The sequence below is a fragment of the Gallinula chloropus genome (genome assembly GCF_964237585.1).
Source record: "Gallinula chloropus genome assembly, chromosome: 2".
Lineage (NCBI taxonomy): Eukaryota > Metazoa > Chordata > Aves > Gruiformes > Rallidae > Gallinula > Gallinula chloropus.
The window spans coordinates 141,659,675-141,680,286 of record NC_140086.1 but is presented as its reverse complement, the minus strand read 5'-3'; the positions used below and the strand labels follow the sequence as shown (position 1 = coordinate 141,680,286).

The following is a 20,612-nucleotide window of genomic DNA, read 5'->3' as shown; positions in this document are numbered from 1 at the left end:
TCCCTGAAAAATGACACTGAGCGTTGGGATATTTGGTGAAGAATGTAGATCCACATTTGGTGGGATTCACTGGATTTGAAAAAAATCACAAAACTAGGATTTGAAAGACTCTTTAAAACCTGTTTGGAGACAACTAATGCAGAGAGGCATATAAGTTCTAAGTACCCACTATCACCTCATCAAATCGTGTATTAAGTGTTTTCATTTAAATATGAGCATTTGATATCAAGATTTAAATATGGGAATATTTCCTTAGCATTTTATTTGGCGTTTGGTGATATTTTACAAGTGGGATGGAGGGTTTCTCATCTGTCTTTGGGGAACAGAAAGATTTTCAGGCTGTCTACATCACATCTGCCAACATGCTGAACATCAACATACCATCATGTAGAATATGACCAGATGATCAAACATAAAGTGTCTCTAAGTACAAAAGTTCCAAAAGTATGACTCAGTCCACTTCTCCAAAGTAGGACACTAGCATAAGATCATGAAACAATAAATAAGTACATGTGAAGTTTGCCTTGTGTTTTTTGAGGTTTTACTTTGCTTTTGGTTTTCAGTTTATCCTCACTGCTCTGGGAGAACCTGGTGATGCTGACTGCTTGTTTCTGTCCATCACAAGCTCAGTCAGTTCTGAAATCACCTTAGTGTAGTCTTAAGGAAATGAAGATATAAACAGAGCTGTTACTAAGGGCTTTGGAGGCACTGAGCATGTTAGTTGCACAGATCTGTGGCATCCCCTTTTCCTTCTTTTTTCAGTTCATTGCCATTTGCCCTTTATCTTCTTCCCCAGCAACTCCCAATACACACCAAAACAGAAACAGCAAAACCTTCCTACTGTACACAATGTGCAGTCAGGTTTAAAGAAGTATAGAAGTTATATTTGTTCATTTCCATGCTCCCCAGAGATCATACTGCTGTGCAAAGGTTGCCAGTGCAAGGCATCTCACTGCTTTTTGTTTGACATCCTGTAGAAAACATGAAGAATTGGAGAGCCTCTATTACTCACTGGGATACATTTTGTTTCATTTCAGCTCTATGATGGGCCTGATGCACGATCCAACCTGATAGGCACTTTCTGTGGACAGTCTCTCCCACTGGCAGGGAGCACTACAGGGACCAGCCTTCATGTGGTGTTCTATTCTGATGGACTGAATGCTAGAAGTGGGTTCCAGATGCTGTGGCATGTTAATGGTAAGTTAACCAGGTTTTCCCTGGGAAGGTATCCTTCCTTCTTCCTTGTACATGTAACAGAGTCCCAGACAGTGATAGGACAAGGAGCAACGGGTGCAAGCTGGAGCACTGGAGGTTCCATGTGAATATAGGGAGAAACTTTTTCACTGTGAGGGTGATGGAGCACTGGAACACACTGCCCAGAGAGGTTGTGGAGTCTCCTCCTCTGGAGACATTAAAACCCTGTCTGGATGTGTTCCTGTGTGATGTAGTCTAGGTGATCCTGCTCTGGCAGGGGAATTGGACTAGATCTTTCAAGGTCCCGTCCAAACACAATCATTCTGTGATTCTGTGATTATACCACCCTATGTCAGCTAAGTAGAAAAAAACCCATTACAGCTCTAAATACATCACGTTTCCTCTTAACTCCTCAAATCCTTTTCCAGTGGATGTTTCTGCATATGCGTGCCTTTGAAGATTATCTGACCAGAGACTGAGAGCTGCTAATGACATAAGCTTTCATTTGCAGGAGCAGGCACAGGGAGGGGGAGCATCTGTAAAATTTCTGTATTGAACAGGAGACATAAGCTATTACAGGGAATCGTGGGTGATTTGAGCTTTCTAATGGGAAACAGCCCTCAGTTTGCCCCATTCCAATGGACTTGTGTTTTCTGCGCAGGCCTCTCTCTAGTGTTTTTTTAGTGGTGCTTGTTTTCTTGGGTAGCACATTCATTTCCAGCTGCATCCCACCCCCTTTCTCAGCATGAAATAACATTGGTCAGGATGTGCTTTGAGTGGTTTCTCTCTTGTTCTTTCATGTCACGAAGACTGTCACAAGCCTCATTAAATAGGCAAGCATGCGCCTCAGTTATAAACAAAACTGTTAATGACTGTACAACTGCAAGCCATGTTTGCAGTTTCTTCATAAGTGAGGCTACAAATGCAACTTTTTCACTCTGCTTATTTAACAGCAGTATTGGACTGTAACAAGATTAAATTGTGTGCTGTTGTTACTTCCCATCAGAGGATCCAACCTTGAAAATAATTAAATTGCCACAGTTGCCTTGTCTGTCTAATCAGTTCACACTATTCAGCTCTGACAGCATTGTGAAGCAGCTGAAATCCGCTGCAGAGGCCCCACTGTGGGTTGCTGAGGTGTATGGCATGCTATACATTGTTTGAATGGGAGCTCCACTGCACTACCACAGACTGCTGGCATTTGCAGGCAACCAAAGGGCTCTCATCGACTAGACAGTGGTGTTTTGCATTCAGCAGAGGTCAAGGAGCATTTCTGGGCGAAGCAGGGACATATGTGGGAGGAGTGAGATGTGTGGCAGGAGCCAGCGGGGGAAGTAGGGAAGTGCTGCAGCACAAAGGTATGTTCTTGTGCTTGGAGGTGATGTCATTCTGGGACTGGACAAAAGAAGGAAGAGTGGAGGCTTTTATGTGCAGCCAGATGACATCAGCTCCACACAGTAGCCATGGTGCTGGGTTAAATTGCTTTTCTTAGGCTCTCAAAGCTTTCCAGTATCTGCCTGCCTGATAAGCACTCTCGCACTTTCCTTCCACATCCCCCAGCAAGCATTCCCCCACTCTTCAGCTCTCTCCCATCCCCCTGCACTTCTTTTTTACCCTGACATGTTTGCTTCTGTTTCAGCCAGCACTGCCCCTCTGTTAGTTCCTGGATGCTAAACTGCAGCCTTACACTGCACAGGGCCCAGACTGCCAATGTGGGGCTGTGTCTAAGCAGCAGAACCGATTTGTGAGTTCAGATAGGGCTGGCTCCTAGGGAAATTCATTGTTGGCTTCAAATGTCACAACTGCAACTCCTGACAGCTTGTAATATGACTGCAAGTTCCTGCAGAGCTCACCGCAGTCGTCATCTTTTCATTCTTTGCAGACACTTCCTTTTTCTCTTGATTGGTGTCATGCAAAAATAAATATGGGTATTCCTCTTACCCATGGTGCCTGCATTGTCTGGGTATACACCGTTGCCCTAGACTGGATAAAATTAGATATGTTCCTGTGGTCAGGGTGCTATATTTGCTTCTCTCTTCTGAAAATCTTCCAAATACACAAAAAGGCTCAGTGGAGAAAATCCCTTAGTCTAGAGGAACTCATCAGGAGATGCAGGTTTGAGCTGTAGTTAGCATTCAGGTCCTCTCTTCTCTGAGGGCAAATCTCTAAGAGAATCTAAACCTGGACCTGGTAACATCTCATCTGATGAGAACATAACAAGGCTATATATATTGCTGAGAGAAGAGCTTTTAGTTCTGCTCAAGTGACAAATGTGTGCTCTAGAGTTCAAGCTGCTGTGAACTATTTCTCAAGATGTCCACGTGCTCTTTAACTGGCAGGTGTGAAGCATCTATGAGATATATATCAACGACATTCACATACTTTGGTGATAAAAGAGAGCAGCACTTACACTTGCCACCATGATTCAGTTAATTTCAGACAGTGTCCAGCAGCTTTCCTCATTGTTATGAGGTGATTTTGAAAAGCCAAAAGCTTACCTCATTGATAACTGGTGTGAGGAGCCTCTCTTGCCACAAATTTGAAGTGTTTTTATTTGAAATATTTGCATCTGATCTTTCCAGTTGCTGAGCCCCTGCTGTTTGGTTGCTTAGTTGCTGAAGGAAACCCAGTCTTTAGGCTTTGCCAAAGACAGAATTTGTTACTGATCTTAGGAGAATGTGGTATTTATGCTTAAAACTGTCCTATGTAATTTTAACTTGGATGGAAATCTGTAATGCAAATAATTCTATTTCAAAGTGGCTTTCATTCTGAAATAACAGTGTTCATCTGAGTTGCTTTCATTGATGAAGCTGGATTTAGAATTGGTATGGTTAAATCACTAAGTTTTTTCTTCTGTAGCCAAGGAGGATTATTCACCAGAGGAAAGCTTGAGTCTGCAAGGTCCTCCTTCCACTTCTGCTGTTTATTGGGAAGCTTAATTCAGACAAAAATATTTGGGGGCTTATATTGGCCCTTTGAGAAAGTACAAAACTCTTGGTAACAGTCTGGATGCTGTGAAGATGGCATGCCAATTGAATCACTCTCAAAAAAATTCAGGAGGCCAAAAGGGCAAAGGTGTCTCGGTGCAAAATTACACCAGTGGTAACAGTCACTATCTGAGAAGACACATTATTTCCTAGATCTGTCACTTACCTTATTCAGCAATGTACATGTGGGAGCTGACTGTTCTATATACATCTGCATTTCATTGGAAGCTTACTCATTAGACTGCCTGATTGTCAGCAGAGCTTATAAATTCAATTGGCTCTTCTCAGCATTCTCAAAATTTGTGCCTGGTAGTCTTTTTTTTTTTCTGTGACACGTTAATTCTGCCTTTAAAAAAGAAGCAAAGCATACTGTTGAGCACTATATAGCTGCAAAGTATTGCATTGTTCTTTTCCTTCACCATCATCTTCTTCCTGTTGGATTTCCCTAAGAGACTATGGCTGATGGACAGGATGTGGAGAAAGCCCGTTTGGCTCATGAGGAGAGACCTTTTCACTACTCTGGATCTATACTTCCAGAATACGAAAACTATGAAAAGGCATACAATAACTAAAGACTGGCTTTTTTTCAGTGGGTGTGCTAGGTGAAATGTGAAATAGTTTGTTAGTTCTTCAGGGAAGCATAACGGAAACAGAGATTAGATTCAAATGCAGAAGCCGCTCATTGCAGACATTTGCCAGGTATCCGTTAGGATTGCTGGAAAGAGCATTGCACTGCAGGTCAAAGGGGGAGCCAAGGCCCAGATTTCCTAAGCCTGAATCATAGCTCTGTTGTTGATTTCTTCTGCATCCTTTGACAAACTGCCATTTGTGCAGTTTTCAGAAATGACTAGTCCTTTTCAGCGTCTTTCTGTCACGCTAAGTCTGTGGATGCACGTGGTCTGTTCTTTGGAGGTTTTGAGTTGTGGGTGCTGCCATGTTCAGAGCTGGCTTCTTTTTTTTTTCATATTGCAGTCTGGTTATTAAAAACATAGACTTATTCTCTATTGAGAATGAAGGATAAATTAATTTCTGTTCCTTCAGCAAGCTGGACCTCTCCCCACCCCCCCAAAATAATTGCTAAGAATAAGGGCCAAAATTTTCTTAAAATGCTGTTGCTGAACAGTTCAGTCAATGGCTGAGATAGAAAATGGCGCTTTTTAAACACTGAACACTGGCAGCTACTGTGGGAACTGTGGCCATTTAGTACCTTGGAGGATTCAACTCCTGTTTAAATACCTAAATTTTCTATTAGGTGTCTGGGTCCCAGTACTCTATTTAACATACTTCTTGCAGATTTCAGATTGAGACATCTTGAAGAAAATACCAGAATTTAATACAAAATACCAGAAAAGACAGTAATTGAAGCTACAGAAGTGATTAACAAATCAGAAAGAAAAAGAAAGAAAAAACTTTATCACTTGAATTTTCATTCTCTTGCATAAACCTTCAGGAGATAAATTATCCCACTTGCTCCATTGCATAATACTCTATGAACTAAACCTACTCAAGACAGCCAAAGATTTAAAAAGCAAATTCAAGTTATACTTTATCCAAGTATTAGTGTAGTACAGGCAAATGTACACGCTACATGCTCCTTGCAGCTAGAGTCAGTTAATGTGTACTGAAATATTTCACCGTGAGCACAAGAAATGGAACACCTCTGAACCCTTTCATTTCCTTGATTTTACAGGAACAGCACCAGTTCACTTTAAACTTTATGGAAGGAATTATTGTATCATGTGGCTAAAACCTATCCATGAATAAATCTGAAAACCTTGCAAATAATTTAGGTTTCCACAGATTACCACTTCTCTATTCAGCTGTAATTATTTATGAGAATAGGGATTCTTCTTTGGTAATGAACACCATCTGCTAACCAGACAGGCAGTAATATGAAAAGACATCTATAAATCATCCCTTGCACAATCTTCAATAACTACTTAGATTTTAGCCAGAGGAAAGCAAATACATGTTTCCTGAGCTTTCTATTTGTTGTCTGATTTCCTAGCAACTAGCACCAGGTTAGGTAGTTGTTTTAAGCATTTTTCAAGGAAATTCCAAGACCCTTACACTTCTAAAAGAGTATCTCCCCTCCTTTTTTCTTTTTTTTTTTTTTTTTCCTTAGTTTAACTGCAGGGCTGAATTTCCAACATGACTGCAAGGAGATCTGCACAAACCCAGCATATGCTGTGTGCGGTTCAACTGGAAGAAAGCTTTCCACAGTGCAGCTGTCCATATATCTGTCCACATACAGCAAGATCATGCATTTCTGTGACAGGAACTTTTAGTGATGTTTCACTAGGAACAGAATGGTTTCAGATTATTCAGTTATTTCAGTGAGAGCTGAAGTCATGCAGCAATTTATAGGTTCTGCTTCTGTATTGACCCCTAAATACCAAATTTTATTTAATTTGTTGCCATAAGTAGCACAAATTCCACTTATATGAACAGAAGCAAACTCTAATCTGATGTTTGCAGACAAATGTAAACACTGGGAGAAGGTTTGCATTCATTTAATGGCGATAACAGAGATGGAAGAAGTTTAATTAGCTGAGATGATTACATCATCATTTAAACTTTTCTTATTTCAATGTCTTATTAAAGTAGACAGGCTACTCTTGTATAGGAATTACATTACAGATTAAATCAAAATGTATTTCTTAGTTTACTCAAAAAAATAGGAAACACAGTACACAAACACATGCATCAAAAAACCAGGACCTCTCCTCAAGTTTTCCTTTTAAATGCAAAATCCTTACATATATTCATATATATTCATATATGTTTGTAAAAAATATACATCTCCGTCTACATCTACATTTTCAGCCTAAACACCATTCATATGAATGTAATTTGTGATCTTTTCTGATTATTTTAAGTATCTGCCAAGGCAGATTTCAAAGCCCAGGATAAGCACCTTAAGGCAGGGAATCTGTCTTCATAGGTGATGCACAAATAATATGAAAAATACTTGAAGTTCAGTTTTCCTTAATGTCTTATGTCTGTGATTCAATCAAAGAAAGGGATAATGCTACAAAAATTCTGTTGCTCGTGAAAATGGGAAGACACTGAACAAATCAGGTATCAAAGTCTAAATTCACCTTTTTAGAATATTAAAGACAAAAAGTTTGTGAATAGAAAAGACCCATAATGCTTCAGGAACAGAAATATAAGCTGCAAAGTCAGTGAATCAAAGAATCAAAATATCCTTCTCATTTAAAGCAGTATTCCTGGAGATTTATTTATTTATTTAAATTTTAAGGCTGGGCAAACTTTCACATATAACATCTGTGAACATTTAAATTTTTTTTCTATCCTTATTTCATTTTTTCCCCCTCATTTTAGTGTTCCACAAATGTAGCAGGAGAGTTTAAAGGCAGGAATATTTAATCTCCTAAGTATTTCAGTAAATAATTTGTTATAAAATATCTAGCATCTATATTCTCAAAAAAACCAAACAAGAATTGATTCTTACCTCATCTAAAAGCAGAAGCATAATATGTACTTTCTGCCAGTTGGCCAGAGAGTTCAGAGATAATGTGCTCTGATACAGAGGTTTCTGCTTGCATACGCAGGTCAGTCAAAATAGTTCAGGTGTGAAGTTGACATATGTGCAAAACTCAGTGAGTTCTTTTCTCGTCTATTAGTGAATAATTAAGCATAAACTCATGCAATTTCCAGTCTGTTTACAAACAATTAATAAATGATTGGCAACATGATTTCAGCACGTTTTAGAACTGAAATGCAGAGATATAAATTTTACCTCAATTTTACTGGGGCACTTGAGAAGAATCGCTTCTCTTGTAACAAAAAGCCTTTTCTGGCAACATTTGTAGTTGGAAGAAAAGAAAAGGCACAGTAATAACAGTTCGACATTCTTATTCATGTGCTTCACGTACCTCACCCAGAGAAGATCGATTGAGCTCAGAGAAAATACAAACCCCTCTGGAGAGGGATTGTGAGTAACCGGAATGCTACCTGCAAGGGTCAATAGAAAGAAAGGCCTGTGCCTCAAAGTGCAGCACACAGGCTTTCCACTCATCTGAGTCATTTCGGGTTTAAATAAAAAAACCCATGGTTTTTTGGCTATCAGGAAACTCTTAGTAGGAGAAGCTGAGTCATAACTGCCTGTTTAGCTTTAAAATGTTCCCAGCTTTCTTCAGGCTGTGATAAATAGCAATTGGCTTTGTTCTCGCCTGCTGAAACTCCCCCACCTCCCCGTTCCCACCCCCTCAGGAGCCGAGCCATCAAGTCTGTTTGTTGAGAAATCTTTCTGTTTCCCAAGCTGGTGAGGCAGCTTTCCCCTCCTGAAGTCTGTCCTCAGCAACCGTGTCATTCCTGCTGCTGAGGGAAAAGAAGAGAGTAACTCACCCTGCAAATCCAGCTGCACAGCTCCCCTCCTGCCGACACTTTTTTTTCCTCCAGTTGTAAAAACCCAACAACCTGGCTTCTTTTAAGGAAAGTTAAGCCGTCTTCTGATGGCACTGAGGAAAAAATGAGGTGGTGGGTTACACCGAGACCTTATTCCTCTCTGTGTCTCTGCTGAAATGCTTGTGGATATCAAAGTTTCAGGCGCTTAACTTTTATCCACCAGCGTTGGCAGGCCTTGGGCAAGTAAATGCAGTAAATTTTTCTGTTTCTCCAGAGGGACTGAAGGCAGGATTGGTTTCAAACACACTTAGAAGCTGCTTTTTCTCCTTGACTGAGATGTCTGGTAGCTTGGCAGAGTAGCTTTGTGGCTGCAGGGCAAACCACCTGAGGGATAAGGAGCATCATATGCAAGAAGGTGAGGAAAAAGGGAGAAGACCTAAATGAGGTCAAACTCAGCTATGTAAAGGCTTTCCCAGGTTACAGCTGATTATTGCTCAGTTGTAGGAATTCTTGTGTTTAAAAGGTGGTTTTCCAGTGAGTACTGGGTGATGGACTGACAGAGATCTGTGCTACATTGGTGGCATGGCTGGAGAACATCTTCCTCACATTTGCATTTAGATGTCTCTGGTTTAGTTTAAAATAGCTTCTTCCTGCTTTGCTCCCTTTCAGACCTGCTGCTCCTTCCTCTCACAGATTTGTATTCTGCAGTTCTAGAAGTCCTAGAGCCAGCTGTGGCAAAGCCAAACTCAAGTTTTCAGTGAGGAGCGGAAAGACCTTATGGCAGAGAAGTTGGCAAATATTTCTGGGGTTTAGCAGCCATCTTTCAATAACCAGAAGTTTCTCACAGAAGTTGTTGAGGAGAGTATTTGCATTTAATTGAAGATCTTGATTTACAACTTCCTGGAAGAAAAAACATTGGTTTTAGCAGAGCAGTGGCCAAAGTTACCTTGTTCATGTGTCCACTTATGCACAGACTGTAGAGATGAGGGGAGTTTTACACATCTTTGTGGATATGTTTACCTGGTCAGAGGGGGAGTTTATTTGGTTTATATTATAAAGTATTTCCTATAACTAGAAGTTCTGATACAGATGCTATTTATCACTTCTGACATACCACAGCATTTGCCTCTGGGAATACAGAGCTCACGGTTTGTTAGATGGTTTCATTAAGCATTTTGTGGCTTTTTTTGCTACGTGAGAGAACCTTCCCTCTGGAGATGAAGCTAAAGAGAAAGATGGAGTGTGGGCTTTACTTACAAAGCTCGAGTGACCCCTTAAAAGCTGTGCAAGCAAAAGATTAGCTAGTGCCTAAATGAAACACCCAGGGTCTGGTAACACATAGAGGAAAAACAATGCCACTGTAAGGCAGTGTGACAGACACCAAACCCACAATTCCCTTGCTTTCTGCATGAGACAGACAGACAGCAACCCTACACGCTTCTCTAGAGGTGAGTTTCACCATCAATGTAGCTGATCTAAGTCTACCCTGACACTGGGAATGGCAGTTGTGCCTTCTCACACTGATGACACCTTCACCCTGGGGACTGGGGGAGGGCCAGTGTCTTCTTGGGAACTCAACAAAGGGAGGTGAGTTGCCATGTTGCCATAAAGCACTGATAAAACTGCAGTCTTAGGTGTCCGGTTGCTTTGTGCTGTCAAATCATGGCCTGCATTTGATCCATTGTTTTGCATCTTTTTCTTTTTTTTTTCTTTTTTAATCTAGCTCACTATGCAAGAACTTAGTCACTCAAACAGCTGGAGACTGAGGTTAGAGCAATAATTTCTTATCTGAAAAGAAAATACAGAACTTTCTGAACTAGCATGTCTTCACATGGTTGCAATCCAGTAAAAAAGAACATTAAACCCACCAAATGTCAAGAAGCCAGTTTATTCACTGTGATGTGGCAGCCCGTAATCATTCTTACTGGGCTGAGGGAAATTGCATTGTCTTTAATTGTATGATTTCTAAAGTAGTGGGAAATGGCATTTTTACAACAATAGGAAGCCTTGCCCATGGTAACTTAGTTTGTGTATTGGTTGAGGTCAGTAACAGGATGGATCTGATTCAGCTTTCTAGAACTGATCAAAGTTAGAGGACAATACAAAAAATGTCACTTTTCAGATGCTGATGTGTGGTGAGCAACATACCAAAACAGGAGTTGAAGTGATTAATGCATGGGTAGTGCCAGCAGGTCCAGCCTGCCATTCCTTAGCTTCCCTTCCCTGCTAGACCTCTGTTTCCTGCAGTAGACCAGACCCTCAAGCCCTCTATATGCATTTGTGCACGAAATGGGTGCTAACGCTTGTTCTCATTGCAGAGGTATCAGTGAGCTTTTCCAGAGCCTGATGGGCTGCTTTTGCTGTGTTGTCAGGTTGTGGAGGAGAACTTTCTGGCCCTTCTGGTTCATTTCACAGCCCTGGCTACCCTAACAGATACCCAAGCAACAGGGAATGCGTCTGGTACATTCACACAACGCCTGGAAGCAGCATTCAACTCACCATTCAGGAATTTGACATTGAATATCACCCAAACTGCAACTATGATGTTTTGGAGGTAAGAGCATTAGATTTACTCCTCAAAAATAATCAAGTTACATGCTTTTCTGTCTGGAGCAGATAATCCCAGGAACTATAGAAGCAGAAGAAACAACTCTGCTGCCATTTCCCATTTCAGCTGTGGTTACAATTAGTTCCACAGATGTTAACATAGAAGCCACAGGGCTCTTACTATTTTTTTCTTTCAGGCCTTTGTTCTCTGTATACCTTAATCAATAATGACACTAGGCACTGCACACTTCCTAACAAGAGACAAAGCTGCTTTGAAAAACTCAGTCTTAAAGAGTCCACCTTTTACAAAGAACTAAGTTAAAGATGCAGTACTCTCTAAGAGTTTACTGACCTTTAAGAGGCCATTAAGAGTGGATGGTCCTATTGTATATGACATTTGTACTAATGTTAGAAAGCAGCCAGGTGACCAGTCCCAGCTAACAGAGTCAAATAGACTTCCAGCTGAAGAAGAACGGATAGAAAATAATTTCAGAAAGAAATTATTTATACATATAGACTTTCTAGGTCACTCACTAGAGACATTTGAGATCACCAATGGAGGTACGGTTATTGGGTCTTTTGATGTCGATATGGGTGGTATTTGAATGTTTGCTTATTGAACCCAAAAGATTGACTAAGAGATCTTGTATGGCTCCTCTGGAGCCTTTTGTCTCCTTCTGGGTAATGTGACATGTGACCAGCATATAGCTAGACAGTTTTCTGTCCAGCAAAAAGTCCAAAGAAGGGCTAGGAAGATGATTAAGGGCCTGGAACATCTCCCCTGTGAGGAAAGGCTGAGTGAGCTGGTACTGTTCAGTCTTGAAAAGACTAAGTGGGGACCTAATTAATGTTTATAAATATCTTAAGCATGGGATGCAGGGGGAATTGGTCAGCCCCTTTTCAGTAGTCTGTGGAGACAGGACAAGGGGCAATGGCTGCAAGTTGGAGCTTTAGCATGGGGGTTGGACCCGATGATCTCTTGAGGTCCCTTCCAACCCCTACGATTCTATGATTCTATGATCTACACATACTGTTGCCTGTTCTCACCTCTGTAACTGATTTCTCCAGCCTATGGTCCTTAGCACACACTCATCAGCAACATTCCTGGAAGACTTAACGCACATCCCAAAGCAACTAAATATGCAGTTGCCAGATAGATGATTGCTAAGCATTTGTACGAGTAGGAGAGATGTGTAACTTAACTCCAGCTTTTGGGCTCTGAAACAGGCTTCCCTAGCTCAGCAATAAAGTGGAAATCTTGACCAAATGGACACTGTGTTTTCAGTATCCTCTTGCTTTTGGGCCTTCTGTAGAATCGGGGTGTAAGGAAGTTGTTGCATCAATTCTCTATCAGTAGCACTGGCAAGTATGATTGTATGTCACATTGCTGACAGCAGTGCCTGTGAGTAGGTGACCTGTGTTGGCTGTTTTGGGTACTGATGAAGTCTGTTGCATTGCAGCTTCATTGATGTTTGTGCCTAAAATGACTAGCTAATCTGCATGGTGTAAGCATCAGTTATGGCTCTGTTGCCAAGAGGAATCCATTAAACAGCTACAAAATCTAAGTCTGCTGTGGTTGACAATTTCTTGGATGCCTACATCTGAAGGTGGTCACCCAGGAGCTATCATGATCCCTTAAGAGGGGACCACTTGCTTGAGAACTTTTTGACTAGTGGGGTGACTAGCCTGAAACCAGTGAGTGGGCTGTTGGACACAAATCACTTCAGTAAGTTGTTTAAGAGGGTCCTACAGTTTGCTGCCTGTGTCCCTGAGCAAGGTATTCACCTTAGGTTTTGGGTTTTCTTTCCTTATCATCTCAGATTTAGTTGCTATGCTTTACTTCTTCCCAACCTTACTCATTTGTCAGCACAGACACCCACTTGCTATTTGAACTTCCCTGCCTTCTGCCCTCAGAACTGGCATGCCTCTAAGTTACTTCTCTCCTGACCTTGGCTCATCTGATTCCCAACACCTGCCTTTGATCTGCTGACAGATAACCTAACATAAATCGACATGTTGGAAAAAAATGAGTTTGTGTCTTAATGCAGATGAAAGGTTCTGCCTGGCACCAAAGAGCGTCCCCTGCAAACGCCAGGCATTTGGTGGAGCTTTATGTACCTTGCCAGAGAAAAGTTTTCTTGTTTTGTTACAACATTACACATTCACAACATAATTGATATAGTCTGTACAGAACAAATGATGACTCAGATTTAATGGGGAAAAAAAGGGATGTGGTTAACCATTTTCAGGAGGTGCTCTATCTTGTCATCTTTGCTTTACTTGCCTATGTGCTGAAAACCACACACACACACAAGTTTGAAAAGTGTTAGGAAAAAAGAGGTTCCTGGTGTGCCTTTGATACAGACGTTTCAGTGATCGCTGAGGTTCCAAATTTCTTTCACAGTATCTTCCCAGAAGTTACTTGTCTACCCATTCTTTGGGTTTTGAAGTCTGCTTTTTCTACTGATTTCACTTTTGTTCTTATCTCTGAGTAATGAATTCTACCACTTCCTGGTTTCTTTCAAGCCAGACAGCTTTCCAGCTTTAATAAGAAGTCAAAATCAGTTCTACAGTAGCTCTCCACCCTGTTGTCCCTCCCTGTTCTGCTAGCTGTCCCTATGCTCTAAAATAAACTGAGTTTGGAATGTTGCAATCTACCCTACAGTTGCTTTTCCACAATCTGTTACCTTGTAATAAAAGATCCCCAGTAATCACAAAACTTGCTCGCCTGGATACATTTAGCTTTTTGCTTAGAAACACCCTCACCCCTTTGACCTGGCAGACAATTGCAGGGATATTCTAAGAGATCTTTCCCATTGCAGCATCTTTGCTACTAACTTAATTTTTATACCATAGTTTCTTGAACATTTCCCTCTTGCACACTTTTCTGAAGCATATTTATTCTTGTAAAACACAGCAACTTTCTCCCCTTTCCTCTGACAATGCCTCCTAAGCAAGCTGTCCCTTCCATGTCAGTCTCCCTGGCCTGCCATATGTTCACCAAGACTGTGTAATAATAGCTACATAAAAATGTTGTGTGTGAAATCCTCAAGTTCGTCTCATGGATACTGCATGCTTAAGTGTTTGACACGTTCTCCTTCAATCCTCATCCTCGTTTCATTTATGACAGTGTTGTACTTTGTCTTTCTCCCTTGCCCATCAGATTCCATTCCTTCCACAAACATCAATAAGCAAATTTTAAGTTGTTCTTAAAGACCTATTCTAAAAATGTTTAATGGAAATAGAAGCTGCCCTTTTGGACACAATGAAAGAGTTAAAAATATTTTTAAATGGCTTCTATTGAAAATACACACATAGAGAGAAATTACCAAGTCTTCTTTGTTAAATTATGACAGCTTTTCTTTAACATGGACCAGATTTTTGTAAACTATAAATATATTCTGCCACGGCAGGATGTAGCTCTGAGCTGGAAAGGAATGAACCCTGTCAATCAATTGTATTTTCAAGTCTTTATTTGATGCCCTGGTCTTCTCATTTAAATATAAAGATACATTATGTATTATAGTAATTCTTAATTCTGTCAAAGCCAGGCTTTTTCTTTGCTGGCAGTTATATCTAAACAGGGATCAGTTTTATTCCCAGAAAATCTGTGTCATGAGGGTGACCAACCACATAAAAACAGCTTTCTGTTGCTCATAACTCTGGAATGCTGACTGTTGACAATAAATGGAGCTAACGGGGCAGAAGCAAATGATAAGAACAGATTAAAACCATGGGCTTTATGGCAGTGTCCTGCATCCCCGCTATGTTATCCAACATCATTTTATCTCTGGATCAGGTGCTCTGGTCAGACTAAAAGTTTTTATTTTTCTTTTTATCTGTTTGCAGCTCAGACATCCTGTGACTCTTTGTGAACCACACCCTGGAATTCATTCTTTCCATCCATTCTCTTTTCCCTCTTCTTTTTTTCATGTGGTAACTATTGGTTTTCCTCTTTGTAGCCAAAAGTAACATTTTATTGTTTTTTGTCATGGAAACACTCTAACTCGTTTTTGTTCCAGCCCTTGTGAAAGCATCTGATTAATTGGACTGGCATAAAGGAGAAAAGAAAATACACTCCTAACTGTAAAGAGCATGCCGTTGACTGTGCTTTTCATTTTGAAACTGTGCAGAAGGCCATCACTGAACAGTTAGCCATGTAAAAGAGACCCACAAACCTCAGATTTCCATCAGTATTTCTTTGCCATCCTTAATTCTTTTCCAAGAGGTCACCTATAAGTGTTTAGCTTGGCTAAGGTTCATTTCTGAGGTAACACTACAGAAATCAGCAGGGTTTATGTCAGGGCTGGGTTTGGTCCCCTTGCCTGTGGTGTGCAGATGGCCTCAGGGAGCACCGGGGATGATGTGAGAGACTGGTCCATGATGCTTTTTAGATGCATATTAGAAACTCCTGCTGTTTCCTCTGCCACATAGCTTCTCTGTGCTGGGTTAGATGATTAAGAGCATGTGTTCCTGCTAGATGTCATGCTGTGGCTCTGACTCAGGGAGTATACCACAAACACATTTTAAACCTCACATTTTGAACAGACTTCTGAGAAATGCAGCTGTCATTGGGCCTCACAAGCAGCCAAGCTGCAAGATTTTGCCTAAGACACTGAGCTTCCAGTGGACAAACATGCTTCTTCCCCAGACTGTGACTGCTTCATTACAGATTCTTAATCTGAGCCGTGATTTCATCCATTCTGACTTCTCTTGAGTGCCTTGAGACGATCAATTGGACAGAGGAACCATTATCCATTCAAGTCATGCAGCTTCCCTGCAGAATGCAAAAAAGTGCTGTCTCAGTCAAAATGGAAATGTTTAAGCTATTAAGCCTGTGCAATCAGCCACTGAACCAAAATACAGTGTTCTGAACATCTAACAGAATGCAATGTTTACAAAAAATTAATTCCTTGTTTCTTCTGGGGATGCAAGCTTCAGCTTCTGAGGCCTCACATTACCCTGGAGTCACTGAAATTTTTTTCCAATTAAAAAAATACGTCTTTTCCCATATACTTGTAATGGCACAGCACTGTCAGGCACTGTGAGCACACAATCAATCAAATTATGTATCAATGCACTTCACTTAGCCCTGGAGGTGGTAGGACTAGCTCAGCTATTTTTAAGACAGATATTTAGCTTGGACAGAACCCAGACTTCTTCTGAGGTTAAAAAGCATCCAACAAAGTTTATTAAAATACTCAGCTAGAAGAGATGGGAGGCAAAAGGGCCATAAAGAAGATTGGTTCTTATAGTACTGCAGCTTTCTGGAGAGATTAAGAGATTGCTTTCTTTGAATTTTTTGATGTTTATCAGAATAATAAAATATTGAAACAGACTTTAGATGCTACTGGTGGAAAATCCTGATGGGATTTGTTGCCTTATCTTCCCATTGCCTTGATTTGCTGTTAGAACTTGCCATTCTCTAGTTTAGCTTTAGGATTCATACATAATATATGCTGATAGACTGAGAATTTATCTCTTGCTAGTTCAGTTGCTGAAAGACATGGCACGCTCTTTATTTGGTTTATCCCTTTAACAGTTTTCACATTTTATATTACTGTCAAGCTGACTTTTGCAGCTGCTCTCCTACCGGGGATGTGCCAAGGGAAGGCAGGAGACCCTTAATATCAGGTGGCATTTCATTAGCATGCAAAAAGCCAAGAAAATTCAATCATTGAAGGCACTAGACACCAAAATCACCTTTGGTTTTGGAAAACTGAGCACCTTTGTGTTTTCTTTGGCTTTGAGAGGGAAGACTAAGGAAAGTGAGCCAGTTCCACCAGTTATAAATGGTCTTAAACTAAAATCCCACATCCCTTTTGGAAAACAAGAAACAGGATTTACAAGGCTCCAGCATTGCCATCTTGAATTGGTTTAAAAGTGCATTATAAAGTACACAATGCTGATGATGATGTTTAAGAGAGCAGTGTTTTCCTGGTTTCTAACTGCCTGAGGCACACTCTTCTGAGTAGGAAATACTCTTAAAAATCAAAACCTATCTTCTGTGGGAAATATGTATAATCTATATCCTTATTTCTGGAAAGCATTGTTAAAATGAAGTTTATTTGACAAAAATGCTGTAGCTTGGATGTTGATTCTGCTATTGAAGTCAATGAAATTGCCTTTTTTTGTTGCTGGTTTATCAGAAAGACTGATGAAATCTACTCCCAATTTAAAAATCAGTCTCAACTGTGCCTTTAAACATAAAGGGTGCAAAATATCAGCACAAGTTCCTGCAAAGAGATACAGTTTGTTTGCACAAGTACACAAAAAAAAATTGGGTTTGCATTCCCACAGAAAAAAGGTGCTAACTCTGGAGGGATGGGAGAAGAATGTGACAAAGCCCCCAAAGCAGAAAATTCTTATTTAATACAAGGCTGTTTTCAAATCATCTGGAATTTCATTCTTGCACCGCATGGTCCAGATACCAAGTAATCCTGCAGAGAAAACAACTTTATTAGCTACTTTGCCTTTAAAAATGTGGAATCACTTTCAATATTTACAGATTTTTTTTTTCTCCTAGCTGTACAGTTCTCATGTATTCTGTGTGGCAGATAACTGACCGTGTTTCTCCCATTTCTAGGTCTATGGTGGCCCTGATTTCTTCTCTCCCAGACTAGCTCAGCTGTGTGTTTCAAGATCAGCACAGAACCCACTGCGAGTCTCTACTACTGGCAATTCAGCCGTTGTTCTTTTCAAGACAGATGCAGCAGTGACAGGGAAAGGTTTTAATGCCTCATGGCAAGAAAATCCGGGTGGTGAGTATACTGATTAATGCCATGAGAAATTCATTAAGTCTGAGAATAGCCGATCAACCATGCAAACATTTGCAGTAGTCGAACAGGACAGGACTGACAACTGAAAAATTTGGGTGTTACTAAGAAATACTGAAAAACCCAGAGGGAAAAATGTATAGCTAGCTAAAATCTAGGCCTATTTATGTATCTTGAAGCAGTCTACCTAGTTGGAATATATAATTTGTCAAGACATCCTTATAATCAGAAAAGAACTTCTGCATGCCAGCAGTTCTCCCCACCCACCAACTCACCCACACAGAGTCCTTTATTAGCTAAATGATGCTTTTGGTTTTAAACTGTAAAGTGAAAAATACATGAGAACATGGCTTAGCTTGGAGAACTCAATGGACTACAAAAATATTTGGAGTGATTAGTAAATACTTGAACTCCATAAGGTCCATCCATCCCCCTGTGATTATTTGTTCAAAGCCTTACTGGTAATCAGGAAAAACAGAGATACACTTAAAATGTCCAATCACATGTCGCTGCATGGGAGTTCTTATGAAAAGGCCAATTATCAGAAAGTAATTGCAGTGAAAAGTGAGGAGAGGCAGATTTTAATTCTTGCGGTTTTGCTTGATTAAACACACTGATTCATTAGTTTGTCAAGGTTTATACTTCTCCTTTCTCACAAGTTTTATGAGAATGGCACAAGAATTTTTTTGAATAGAAGTCTACAATAGTCCTTTGAATTAATCCCCTTCCATGATCTGGCGGCTTATTTTTTCTCCTTAGGCCCCCTGAAGTTTTCTCATCCCTATACAGCATCTTGCCTGTTGTGCTCCAACCCCCCTCTAGCCTCCAAAATACCTGCTCACCAGAACACTATAACAGTATAGTTTTTATCCTTCCAGTAAGCTGCCTCCATCTACAGCAGTTCCAATGGTTTTCTCTCACCCTCCTCCATCCCTTTACAACATATAAAAGTCCATTTGTTTGTGTTACTCCTATTGAAAGTCCTGACAACTCCCACACAGGATCCCTCCTTCTAGGCTATTTAGATATTTATGAGCAGTGGAGCTATTCTGGTCAGAAATACCTGAGAGTGGAGTCCTCAGGAAGGCCTCATCTGCAAGGGTAGATAAACAGAAAACAGGGGCTTGCAATTGTGCTGCTCGTGGGGAAAGTCCAGCCCACACCTCTTTTGATATTTTCAGATATATTTTTCTCACCCCTGTGCCCAGCCAGGTCTGGTCATTGCTTTGTTATTGTGCTAGGTCCATGGCATTCAAATAAACAGTATTTTTTATCGCTTTTACTTTATCTGGGATAGACGAATACCAGCACTAATGTCTCAGCCTTTATGACATCTACTACTAGCCTGGGGATAGAAAGAAACATTACTCATAAGCATTGTTGCACATTCACGAATAATGACAACATTATACTTTCCTGACAGGCATTTCCATTGACTCTTGTTGCAGACAGGAGATTTCAATAGTTGGAGCAGTCATCATATAGAATTTTAATGTAGAAAATAGAAAGATGGAGGTGTTCTTCCCTTAGTTTAAAAACAGAGGAATCTTGCTAAGCATAAAAGAGCTTCTGATTAAAACTGATTTTGTCTTTTTCAGGCTGTGGTGGTATTTTCCAAGCAAACAGTGGGGAAATCCATTCTCCAAACTATCCTCAACCTTATAATAACAACACAGATTGTTCCTGGGTTATCCAGGTTGACTACAGCCACAGAGTCTTGTTGAACTTCACGGATTTTGACATTGAAAGTCACCATTTGTGTAACTATGACAGTGTTGCAGTAAGTAACAACAGAAGTTTCAAGTTTCCGTGTTAAGTCTGGTGAAATGCTTGCACAAGAGGAAGCTCCCTGTGCAATCTAGGCTGCAGTTGTTTTCAGACTGGTAGTTGCATAGTCATATTTATTCACTGACAAACTACTGCTTAAATTTACAGTGATTAAGTTACGATCTAGCACACTTTGCTTCACCAGTGAAACAGACTTTACAGACATATTTTGCATTCTTCCAGGTCCCCATTTATATCTGGAAGGATCTTTTCTTGAAAGCAGGGCATGCCACATCCTGGCACCATGTCTTTCCTTTCAGTGGTATGAGTTGTAGTTAGTACTACAAGAATAACCTAATACATAGATGGCTGTTACTATGAGAGCCTTTTGCCATTCATAGTGCAGTTTACCACAGCGTGTTCCAAGCCACAGGGTAGACTGGTCACAGATATAATCGATTGCCCACACTCTTACAAAATCAGGAGAGAGAGGGATCAGAAGAAATTCTAACTGGATGGGTGTTTTATGTATGCACTGTGTATTTGTATGCTCCTCAGCTGTCTAATTGCTTCATTATTGCTGCTGCTCTCTTAAAAGCTTCATGCTGCTGTCTGTTTGTGAACTTTTGTTGATGTCACAGAAGTTCAGGTTGCTGTTCAATCACTGCACGACAACAGAGAACTCTCCACATCTCCACTTGGCCTTTTGGGAACAGGGACATAAAATCCTGACCTTTGATGTCAGATTGCACTTCACTCAGTACAAAGGCATGTGCCATCAGTACCAGTCAGATAAAGCACAGTGGCTGTAGCCCAAAATCCAGCTTTCCTCTCCTTGATAAACTGTCATTCAAACAGAGAACTCAATTTGGCAGGAACCAAGACTCTTGAAAAAAGCATCAGTTTTGACAACATTGTCTTATAAAGCTTTCTTGTGCTGAAGCAGAAGAAAGGAAACGTGTCCCCATTT

The 20,612-nt window shown here is 40.5% G+C and overlaps 1 protein-coding gene across 1 annotated transcript in view; it reads left to right on the top strand.

Moving 5' to 3' along the window:
- CUBN (cubilin) overlaps positions 1-20,612 on the top strand; it is a gene marked incomplete at both ends in the record, with an annotated part of 142,012 nt that overhangs the window by 52,883 nt on the left and 68,517 nt on the right. The window contains 4 exons of the mRNA XM_084260408.1: positions 1,038-1,197; positions 10,925-11,106; positions 17,686-17,860; positions 19,474-19,655. Coding sequence (XP_084116534.1) covers positions 1,038-1,197; positions 10,925-11,106; positions 17,686-17,860; positions 19,474-19,655 — 699 coding nt within the window. The remainder of the gene's footprint in view (positions 1-1,037; positions 1,198-10,924; positions 11,107-17,685; positions 17,861-19,473; positions 19,656-20,612) is intronic.